This window comes from Cuculus canorus, chromosome 2 (genome assembly GCF_017976375.1).
Source record: "Cuculus canorus isolate bCucCan1 chromosome 2, bCucCan1.pri, whole genome shotgun sequence".
Taxonomy (NCBI): Eukaryota; Metazoa; Chordata; class Aves; order Cuculiformes; family Cuculidae; genus Cuculus; species Cuculus canorus.
This window is the reverse complement of record NC_071402.1, coordinates 20,730,214-20,742,350: the sequence shown is the minus strand read 5'-3', so window position 1 is coordinate 20,742,350 and position 12,137 is coordinate 20,730,214. Positions and strand designations below refer to the sequence as shown.

General features: G+C 38.1%; 1 protein-coding gene across 9 annotated transcripts in view; it reads left to right on the top strand.

Annotated features, from left to right (window-relative positions):
• The window catches only part of OXR1 (oxidation resistance 1), a 273,264-nt gene that overhangs the window by 180,909 nt on the left and 80,218 nt on the right, over window positions 1–12,137 (top strand). For 2 of the 9 annotated variants that reach the window (XM_054057099.1, XM_054057096.1), the window contains exon 1: window positions 4,350–4,398. The exons of the other annotated variants lie outside the window; for them this stretch is intronic. In XM_054057099.1, coding sequence (XP_053913074.1) covers window positions 4,365–4,398 — 34 coding nt within the window. In that variant the 5' untranslated portion in view covers window positions 4,350–4,364. Of the gene's footprint in view, window positions 1–4,349; window positions 4,399–12,137 lie in introns of those variants that run through there. 9 annotated transcript variants of the gene reach the window in all.

The following is a 12,137-nucleotide window of genomic DNA, read 5'->3' as shown; positions in this document are numbered from 1 at the left end:
TCAGAGCCCTTAATGCTTAGACGTTTCAGAATTTCCTGACGGTGCATTTGGATTCTTGTCCATATGGGTTCCTGACTTTGTTATCCCATACACTTTAGTTTAGACTTCTCTTTAAATGAAGTTATTAACACTGGCAGGTGGTGAGATGTCCAATTCAGCATTTCAGATGGAGAAGCCACATCAACTTCTGTTCACTTGAGGAGATTAAAACAGGGAGAAAAATGAAGGTGAAATAATAACTTTGCTCTCTTTGTGCTTCAACGTCTGTATCAATTGAGATATCTTGTATCTCTTTGAGCCCCCAAAGCTGTTCTTCTGAGCTTCTTCAGTCTGTAGAGGTCACACCCTTCACACAGTAAATGGCCTAAGGAAGGAGTTTATGGAGGACTTCTGGTTCCAGAGCAAGGGGATTGGGGCAGTGTCATGGCAAGTCCTAACCTCAGAACAGCTGGGTGAGATGAGGTGAAGGTAATGCTTTTGCGCACGTCCAGCTTAGTGTCCACTTTCCCACAGTGGCCAGCAACAGGTAGTAATGGAAAGAATACAGAAGAGGCCAAGTATGGAAAGACGCTTTACTGGTATTTCCTCTGAGCTTTAGGCAGTCTGTGGCATCGGGACTTCCAGAAACCAGTTTGTATCTGCATTCTTGTGCTTAATGGGTCTTGATGGACTTTATAGGAATTTTTCTAATTACTTTCTGCACCATTCATAGTTTTGGCATGCAAAGCATCTGGTGGTATGGAATTCTATGAATCAATTGTGATGTGTAACAAAATGTTTCCTTCCCTTTAAAACGTCTCAGTAATTTCTTTAGATGTCTCCTCTTATTATGAGGAATAGCAAATAGTTTCCTGATCTACTTTCTACTTACCTACCTTGTATTTTTTCTCTGCTTTCATAGACAGAAGCAACTTGACAGCTTTATTAATTTTCTCAGTACTTTTTCTCAGCAGACTGCATTTTTTTTTTTGTGACAGGTTGACCAGCAGTACAGCTATATTCATTAGAAGAATTTAAAGAGTAGTGTAACTATATTTTTCTAATATTTCATATTTATTTTGCCTTTCAGATTTCTGTTGACTGACATTTTCATACATCTCTCTGCTAGATGGTAATAGCTTATGTAAAGCACATCACTATGTGTGTATATATAAACATAGTGATGCACTTGGAGGAAAACTTGTCTTCACTCTGCATTTATCAACAGTAAATTTAACTTCCCATTTTCTTTAATGTTCTGTATTATGAAATAATTTTTTACTTTTTTTTCAGTAGATCTGACTTTCCCACATAATTCTGCGTCATCAGCAAAGTCCGTCACCTTCTAGTTCTCTCCTTTTAGTCCAATAATCCAGTAAAGTTAAAAAGCAAGGATCTCTGTTGGACTGTACAGATAATCTTTCTTCCTTTGCTGTGAAATCTGACCTCTTGGTTACTGTACTTTAAAGGATATTAAAGTACAGATCTAAAGGATAAAGGATATGTAGGATATCCTACAACATCTTCCTTTCTTTTGGTGCAGGACTAAAAAGCTTTCTGAAAATATAAGTACACTGCTATCAATTGATTATTTTTATCCACATGCTTATTATTGACTCCTCCAAAGAAAAGCTATAGATTTACAAACTAAGACTTAAAAATTTTGTTGATGCTTTGCTATTTTTGTTATTCAGATGTCTTCTAACACTATTATTACAATTTAATTTCTTCATGAATTCTTGAGTAACACCAGAGGCCCTGTACAACCACAGAGTCATGAAAGCTTTCTGTGTGAAAAAAAAAAAAAGAAAATTACCGGGGATCTAAAACAAGTCTAAAATATTAAAGGCTGGTTTGGTTTTGGTTTTTTTTTTTTTTTTCCAGAATTGCTTTCAGGCTCCTAATAAAGATGATACTTAATTATAGCAATAAATAATCTGTCAGTACTACTGAACTTCAAAATGAACAGCTGTGATTTTGGTGCTTTAAGAAACAGATGAGAAAGATCACAACAGCATATTTAAAATTATATATTTAAGAATAACTGAGTCTTTATAATCAAACAGTATTACAGGAGGTTACTAATAAAAATTAAACATTTGCATTTTATGCAGAGTGAGAGTTATATGGCCCTGGTTTCCTGCAACAGCACCAGTATCTCAGCACTCAACTCCACTACCTTACTTCTGCACCAATGCATCATGCACCCAGCCCAGCTAATTAGCTGGACTAATCGTTCAGACTTCTGGAACAAAAATGAGACAGTGGCACTACACTACAGTTAGAGTAGTCTGCTACTAGGAAGCACACCTTTCTTCAGTAAGCTCGAGCTATGAGCCATACCTTATGCACAACTTCAACATCAGATTAGCAGGAACCTGAGAGGCAAGTTCCATCATTGTTCAAATATGTGGATTTTTCCTTTCATATTTAATAAGAAAACACATCAAGCTAGAGAATAGTTTCTTACCCCTTCTATTCTCAGTATCACCTTCCCATTCACTGAGGTTTGTAGACCTTACTGAGGTTTATGGCTAAAAGCAGTATGGTCTATATATTTCCAACCTGGAACTAGTATAAGTCATAGAATCAATAGGTTGGAAAAGACCTTTGAGATCATCAAGTCCAACCATACCTGTCCACTAATAAATCAAATCCCTAAGCACTTCATCTACCAGTCTTCTAAATACCTCCAGGTATGGTGACTCAACCACCTCCTTGGGCAGCCCAGTAACCCTTCCGGTGAAGAAATTATTCCTTATGACTAATCTGAACCTTGCCTGGTGTAACTTGAGGCCATTCCCCCTCATCATGAGACTCATCACTTGGGAGAAGAGACTAACATCTGCCTTGCTGCAACCTCCTTTCAGATAGTTGTAGACAGTGATAAGGTCTTTCCTCAGACTCCTTTTGTCTAGGCTAAACAACCCCAGTTCCCTCAGCCACTCCTCATAAGACTTGTTCTCCAGACCCTTCACCAGCTTCATTGCTCTTCTCTGGACACATTCTAGGACCTCAATGTCTTTCTTGTAATGAGGGGCCCAACACAGGATTTGAGGTGTGGCTTCACCAATGCCAAATACAGGGGCACAGTCACTTCCCTGGTCCTGCTGGCCACGCTGTTTCTGATACAAGCCAAGATGCTATTTGCCTTCTTGGTCACTTGGGCACAGTGCTGATTCATTCAGCCGGCTGTAAACCAACACCCCCAGTTCCTTCCCTGCCAGGCAGCTTTCCAGCCACTCTTCCCCAAGCCTGTAGTGCTGCACAGGGTTGTTGTGTCCCAAGTGCAGGACTTAGCACTTGGCATTGTTAAATGTAATCCTGTTGGTCTCAGACAAAGATCCAGCCTGATTGACCCTTACTCCCAGCTTAGTGTAATCCATGAACCTAGCCCTTCATCTAGCTCTTTGATAAACATATTGAACAGAACTGGACCCAGCACTGAACCCTGGGGAACACCACTTGTGACTGCTTCTGACCCTTCATTAACGTTAGGACCTATAGTTGGGAGAAGTAAGCTTTTGACTTCTGCAAAACACAGCAACTTGTTTGCTTGATGAGAAGCATGTCACTAGTGCTTCATAGTTAATCACTGTCAGCCAAATCACTTACCAATTCCGAGTCTTGATCCTGAGGCACTGGAGTAAAAACCTTGACAGATAAACATTAATTACCTATCGAAACAACTGTGTGTCTTTCAGATTTTGTACACAATATATGTACATTATATTTCATCCTCAGATGAATTATGAGGATGACAGCAAGATATACCATTAGGCATTCTGAATGAAGCCTACAGAAGAGCCCATCTAAACAGAAGGAAATTAATCAGAGGCAAATAGGATCTGTAAAGCTGTGTATGTGCCTAAGTTCTCAATGGTGTATACAGCACTGCAGCTAAATGCTGCTGAATGCAAGACAGACAACATACTGCAAATCATTTCTAAGGAAAACTGTGGCAGTAATCAGACAGGATACTAAAACATGAGAGAGAGGCGAGAGTGAAGCTGCTAAATCTTAGGGAGGGAAATTAATGTGTTTAGGATACAGTTTCTTAATTCAGAGATAATACAGTAATGGACAACCTTCAAGTGATTTAGCTTGCTAGAAGCAATGTACTTGATTTTTCAGGACAAATTGTAGTAATTATTCCCCAAAGGACAGAGTGAGTAACTATCCACAGGTTTTCTACATGGTATTATGGGAGCAAATGAATCAGGCATATGCTTGTGATGTGGTGTTAGTGGGGGAGGGAAGGAAAGACAGACCAGATGTTCCTTAAGAAGCAAGATTTAACAAGAAAGAAAAAGCAGAACTTCCTCCTAATAAGATCAACATACTCCCTTCACTCCTTAGTTTTCATTCAAAAGAAAATTTCAGGAATGTTCTGCGCAGATATAGATGTCTCAGGAAAAGGTATGTACAAAAGGCTTTCGTACGCTTACTTTACATAGGGAAAACAACCACGAAATAAGGTAGCAAAGAATCGAATAGAATTCACTATTTTTACACTAATCCTTAATCCTAGAATGCACTGCCTAAGCAGGAGCATGGAAAATAGAAAATCAGTAATTCTTATTAAAAGCATAAAATTGTAACCAGAAGGATCAGCTGTTGTTATTAGCATTATTCTGGTTCCTGAAAAATTCTGATGATATTTTGGCCCATTTATCTGAAAAATATCACTGTACTTCAGATGGCATTTTTACTTGGAACTGGCATTATATGAGTGGTAGTCAGTTGTCCGTGAGTCTGCTTCTTTCACATGTCTAAGGAGAATCATTTTATTCAGATCCCTTAAAAGGATCCTTCTATCTTACATATCTTTGTGTGTAAAGGTTGCAACCAAAACTCATAAGCTATAACTAGAAGCCACTATGTTTTCTGAACTGGAAACCGATCTGGTACCAAATGAATATAATGGGAGGATGTGACATGCCGTCAATTATGTCTTCAAATAGACAGACCCTATTCATTATATAGAGTCACTTCAGTGATTATTAATGCAAGCTTTCCTTCCCCAAGGCTTCCCCTATGGCTTTATAAAGGGTGTGGATCTTGTTCCAAAAATGAGGAATACAGCTCGTCATGAGGTGGCAAGACGCTGATCACAAAGCAGACATTTTTTGTGTCGATGATCTGAATCAACGGTTTGATTTGAAATCTCAGTTGTACTATAATTGCTTAGTGTTCAGAAATGATGTATGACAGAACTGAACTTTTAACAACTCTAAGTACCCTACCAGAGGGACTTTATGTGTTATTATGAATCAATCTGGCATGTAAGAAGGTCTGTTGTGAATTGGAATCTGGTTCTGTTGTTTCTGAGCAAGTATCAGCAACCTCCTTACAAGGATACAGTACGGTAACAACATGATAAGAATTAAACTGTTAAGGAAAGAATGGTTACAGTAATACTACAAAAAGGAAAAAAAGGATTAAGTCAAGACTGTTTGCCTCAGATTCAAATATCTGATGAATAATCAATTTTCTGATTACTTTTTGTATGCAATTGTTTGTCATTTGTATAATTTATGCCTCTTTGGAGGATGGGATTAGCTACTAAATATTATGGAGTCATCAATTATATTGTCAGTGTTTTCCACACACAGTTTCAAAACACAAGTTGAAAGAACAAAATGTCAATGAGATGATAACATGAAGACAAAGAGACATTTGTGTCTACCAAAAATTAACCTTGTTCAAGTGTAGTGTTACACATAGTGAACACCCTTAAACTGCATGGGTGTTATGCACATGCATGCATTCCCCACAGGGTTGAAACTAATTGTCATAAAATTCCCTGAACAGAACACAATGTTCTGTTTATAATAAGCCACTATTGACCAAATAAGTATGAACTGAAGATCTGGAGGTCATTTCATGTTTATTTGATAAGGTAGTCTATATTTAGAGCTGTGTAATTGTGGTTGAAACTAATATTTTGCCATAAACACAGAGAATTCTCAGCATGATATGCATTTGTCCTCAAGGCCGTATTTGAAAACTTCCGTGTGGATATCTTTGATTTTCTAACAAATGCTGATACGGTATGATATTGTAGGATGGACCATTTTGACATCTAAGCACAACTTATTATGCTTCTGAAAAATAAGAAAAATTTAGGTTTAGTTTTAAAGTATTTATTTTTGTAATGCTAATTCTCTTGCTGCTTTCTGAAAAATACTTCTGGCATAAATAAGAGTGGGATAGTGACTATATGATATAATTTTGCGGAGAAGATGGGTAACTGCAGTCAACTAAGGTTGTTATTTACCTGAATCTCTGAAAATGCAAGTCACATGCAGATGAAATTTTGAGCTTCCAAAAGAGTCAAAAAATTGTGGCAGGCTTTTGAAATCTGATCTAATTATTATGTGGGATGAGATTAAAGGTATTTTGCAAAGTAAAATGTTGCAAAGTAAAATATACTCACTAACTTTACACTCGCTGTATTAAGTTTCATAGGCTTTGTTTGCATTTTTGTAACTATGCCATGTATGACAGTATAGGACACTTGTGAATCAATTAACTTTTTTTTTTTTTTTCTGTTTCAGTAATGTCCTAGATTCAATTCTATGTTTTATTTGCAGGGTGTTTCTGTCTCTACTATCTAGTTTAAATTATGGTATCAAAATTTTTGAAATCTGGCTAGAAAAGCAAAAGTTCCTTTCTCTGCAGATGTTCCTATAAAAAGTGAAAAGGACTTGTTGGGCTGTACAAAAGGCTTAGATCAGGCTAGATACCAACCTAACAAACAAAAACATAACATTTCTGTAACAACAGCCTATATCAGAACAGATGACGCACAAACAGGTCAGAAGTTGCAATGGCATCTGACAGGAAGGACTTGTCCTTTTGAAACTTTTTAGATTTGATAAAACAAAAACTATACACAATGCACGTTAAGTATTATTAAATTAAGCCTAAGGAGCAACAGTGCACAGGCCTGCATACTTTGATGCTTAAATGCATTGTAGGGGGGAGGCTGAGGTGCTCAGGTCTAAGACAGCTATCCAAGTTCTCCTCATCCTGGAGAAACTTAATGTCTAATTTTGGTACCTTTATTTCATACAGATTTGACAAAGGAAATTATAGATTTATTGAGTCAGATTTGAAAAATTAATAAAATAGGGGGTTGATTAAGTTTTATACTGAGGAAGTAACACCCCTAAAACAGAGACTGTAATGGTTTCCTGTCTTTCAGCATTATTTCAAGAATAAGCAGCTACAAAACGTAACCTATACTTGCAGTATCCCAGTCCAGAACTAGGGACTGCCAAATTCCTTTGTTTCCCACTTTTATTCTGTCTTGTCCCTTCAGTGTGACATTTTCTGCTGAACAGTGAACAGCATCAGTGGTTGAGGTAGAGATTATCCCCCATTTCATCCTAATGTTATAGGAAGGTGGTTAGTGAAACCAGAATTATATTCCTATGTGCTGAAGTCTGAAATTCCTGGTTTACCATTTCTGATGCTAGTATGCAGATGATAGCTTACTTCTTGCCAAATGTCTAATGTGAAAAAAGGATGTGGTATTATGAAACCTGTATGGAGAGACACACCCAACCTACAGTTGTCTGTAAAATTTGTTTTAAACATACTGATTTACCTACTGTCATCTACTAGTTATCTCTTTTCAACTTCTAAATTTTAAATTACACTGAATTGCCCTTTTGAAGCATTTGGACTGTCTTAATCACAGGAATAGATTTGTGCAACCATTTTTACATCTACAACTGTGTACTTCCATATTTCATTGTTCAAATTAGTGGGTTAGTAGGGAAACAGGCCTGAGGATGTGGGAATTCTGTGTGCCTCTGTTGTATTCCCTCCTTCAGGGACTGAATGTGCATTCTTCATTGTATTTAATTTTTACTGAAACAGCCTTGGTAGCAGACTGCAGTCTGTTTTTCTCTGTCTTATGAGTTTAGCATTTTCACTAGGAAAAAAGCAATTCCTGAATTATTTTACATTAGTAAAAATAGATTTCATTAAAAATTAAGAGAGAAGTTAGGCCTTTCTGCATGTTCTAATTCAAACCCCTTTTTTAGCCACTCATTATAGGATTTGCAACCACATAAAGGGCAGGGTCTTGACCAGACATGGTAATTTAGAATACTTAACAACGGCATGCAGCATCCTTATAGCATCAAATGAGTTGGTGACTCCAGAATGGGTAAGGAAGCTGATTGCCAAATGACTGAGGTCCAGATTTTAACCTTGGAAAGCCTGGACAAACCTGATTTCTTACACAATAAAATAGGAGGTTTATGTCAGTGTCTAGTGTACTTCTGCCTGCAGCTTGGTAGCACTGGAAATTTGGCAAGATGAGTATAGCAAGAGGCCCATATCCTGTACACCAGGCATGTGAGTTGGCCAAGACCTAGGGAAGCTTGCACTGCATCTGCTGTATTTTCCTGGAATTAGTTGCTGCAGTTTGCACTTATTTTCACAAGCAACAAATCTGTCCCCAAAAAATTATAGGTCACTACCACTTGCTGTGGTTTTATTTTTTTTTTCTTTTTTTTTTTGTCCTTCGAAATACTTTGCCATATAGTTCTATGTTCAGGCACTGGAAATAGTCTTTCTTAATTGTGTCCTTTTCTATTTGACTAAAACTGGTCCCTGTGTTCTCTTCCCTACACAATCAGTTCTTTTTGCATGCAGCTCAAGCAGCTCTCTGCCCGCTCTGGTGTGGGACTTTGGGATGTAGCTACAAGATCTGGTTATGCCTTTATTTACAGCAATTGATTAGCATAATGTGTTATTAAGTGTTGCATCATAAATGATAACATGTTCTGTCAGATGTTTCTGTAGCTACTGAAGGTGGTTTTGTGTGTAATACCGATATGAAAGCATCTCCACTTATGCCACGGTTTCAGTATCCCTTTGAGCTAACCTACGCTGGCACTGAAGAGACTGGCCTGCAACTCCCTCCCTCCCTTTCCTTTCTGTTAGCCACTTCTGCTCACTCTTCTGACACTGCAACTTGTGCTTCCACAGGTGTTTACACACAACTCTATCAGATCTGGAGATCTAACAGGGGATAATATTAACCCCACAAAAAAAAAAATGCTTTGTTAGTTTTGACTAAACTAAAAGATACTTTTAAATGGATCAGCTGCACAGCATAGTTCATTCAGCTGCCAATTGTATGCTGGTGCTTACACTGCATGAGAACAGGAACAGGCAGAAGCAATTAAGAGCAGGTAGGACCAGCTCCGTCTTTTGGAGGGCCAGTTTTAAGTGATTGTAGATTTACATAGGTAGCGATTTCTGCACCGATAGCGCAGGCCAGAAAATAGCCCCAGGATAAATCCTTGTTGTACATTCTGAAATCAAATACAAACTTATTAGCCTTCCCTCAGCAAAATATTGTTGTTTCTAGACATTGAGGACATACAGGCAGTATGACCCAGCTTCTGTGAAGCTGTTCAGGATCAATCTAAGTGTAAAGAATTATTACAAATATTGTAGAACATATTTATGTTTATGGCACACACATTACTTATGTACATAGTGTTTACATTGCTTCTACCAATTAAAAAGTTGAGGAATGCTACAAAGCTTTTCAGACAGAAATGTGGGCTATAGTCTTAAATCTCAGTATATTAGATTTTATAGATGACATAGGATTAAGTCTGCTTAATTTTCAGATTGAAGATCTTTGTCAAAAATCTTACAATCACAAGTATGGCACAACTGAATAGAAATAGCATCTTAAAGCTCATAACAGTAGTAGTGAATGTTTGTGTTAAAGATGCCTACTGAAGTTGTACGGCTCAGACTACACTCTTCACAATGTAATATTAATGTAATAATAATACTCATATTACTTTAATGCCTTGAAATATTATCAGTAGTCAATGAGTGTCACACATCTTGAAGAATAATTTTACTTTCTATGAGCACAGATACCTAAATCTTGTTTCTATATTGTTAAGACAGTTCACTTGAAGAATTTGTCCTTCCTAAGTAAAAACATTGCTAAACTGATGCTTTTGAGAATAGGCAGTGATTTTCAGTACTATGAAAATCACATTGCATTAATAGGTGATCATTTTATACTTCAGGTAGACAGTTTGTGAACAAAGCAGATGAAAGCAGTTATATATAATAAATTCATAGTTATGAAAACATTTACCTTGAACACTTCATGAAAATGTTGGCTGAATTTGAATCTGTACCCGCTATCACTGCAATATGATAAGCATTGCATAATATGAACTTGAAAAGGAAAAAAGAATATTTCAAATCACAGAGGAAATACGTGCAATAAATACAATAACAGAGATGTGTATGTGGCTAGAATACTAGTGGACAAGCCATCTCAAAGTTTCAAAAATGCTGAGCACTACAGTTGTAAACTCTTGTTTGGTGCAAAGATGCAGGTAAATTTTGCCTAAAATATAATCAACACGGCAAAAGACAAACAACTCCTTCACAGCAGAAACACTGTAATGAAATGAAAACTAATTACAGTGTTTAGGGCAAGACAGATCTAGTAGGCAGAATAGTTTATATACTAAACATGTAGTGGTACTTGGATCGTGCAGTGACTCTGCAGTTCCCGATGTATTCATTAGTCCTGGAGCAGACAGATTACATGTTCATTTCCACTGTCAGGTTTTGGGGGAAAGGAGGGTTAGTTCTCCTGAAAATTTCTTGTTCTGTTTCCATGAAAATGTTTTATTTGAAAAAAGTCTCAAGCATCATTATCTCCTGAGCAGGAACGGATTTAAGTAGTAGAAAGGTTGATTTGAGTGTTCTGTTTACATCAACTAAACCTCAGAAATCAGCACTCCAAAATGCTGACGTTCAACTCTGATTTAATTGAGCAGCTGCTACAAGTGAATAGGAGTTGAGATAGCTCAGCACTTTGTTCCTCTATTCTGCATGTACACAATAGATTTGGCTCAACAAGAGAATTTTTATTAAACAATGCTTCCATTTGCTGCTAGATGCAGTGTATAATTGCAGCATACTCCAATTAGAATATAAGCACATTTGCTTACAGTTCTACATCCTTAAGGTATACAGCACAGGTAGTAAATAAAATTATATTGTTCTGTTTGGCTGTTCTTCCAGCCTCAATAGGTGCAGAATGCATGTGGTAAGGCAGATCTTAATCATGAGATTCAATGCCTTGGATATTTCTTTCTCTGATAAAATGCTGGATCATATCCTAATGGTTTTATGTCTTCAGATCTTAAAAGCTGCAAGGATTGTGAGAACAAAGAATGAGGGTACAAATGAACAACACAAATGAAACCTCTCTTTCAAAAAGGAAGACAGTTGTATACCTATTAAGTTCTGCTGGAAGACTAAAGTGATGGTAGTCCTTGCAAAGCTTGGGTCAGGTATCCCAGTTAGCTAAGACACAAAGGAGGACAAGAAGACATGGCTGAGCTAGCATGGCAGCATCCCAGGTGGCAGAGAATTCTGAGAGTGTGAGGGTTTAAAAGCGAAACAGCAAAACCACACAGCTGGCCTTGTTTTACAGTTGTAGTGGCAAAACTTCTTAAGATCCACAACTGCAAGAAGATTTAAGAGTAAGAAATTGCCTTGATTTATCGTTTTACACTTCTTAGTGAAGAGAGGCAGAGATGCAAAGCCCTCACAAAGTAGCTACTCCCCCAAGCTGCGCTAAGTTCATGAAGATGTATGGGTGGCCATGGCTGCCTGCACTGACAGGGAGCCATGTCTCAGGCATCCCGGTTACAACGGCACGAAGGTGGAGACCCAGCTGTCTGCCGCTTTCGTTCACAACCACCATGAAACCGCCCCCGGGGTTCACACCCCAGAAGCTTCCTTCCGGCTGTCTTCCTGCAGCAGAAAGGCACTCCGGAGCCCTGCCTCTGCCCTCCGCCGTCATCCTAAAAAACAAGGAACCCCCGCACTGTACGGGAGGAATGTGCAGCTGAAGGAACGCTGCCCATTGGCCCCAGGGTAGCCTTGCCCACACAGCCCCACCAGCCTGACCCTGACCTTGACCCTGACCTCGACCCTGACCTCCTGTTGCACACTTCAGCTTGGGTTATTGTTGTGGTGTGAGCTAAATTAGGGTTGGTTTTATGAATAACTCAGTCGCTGTAAGTAACTTCATTCTCTGAAACCTTATTCCTTGTAACTTCACTCTCTGAAAGCACAGT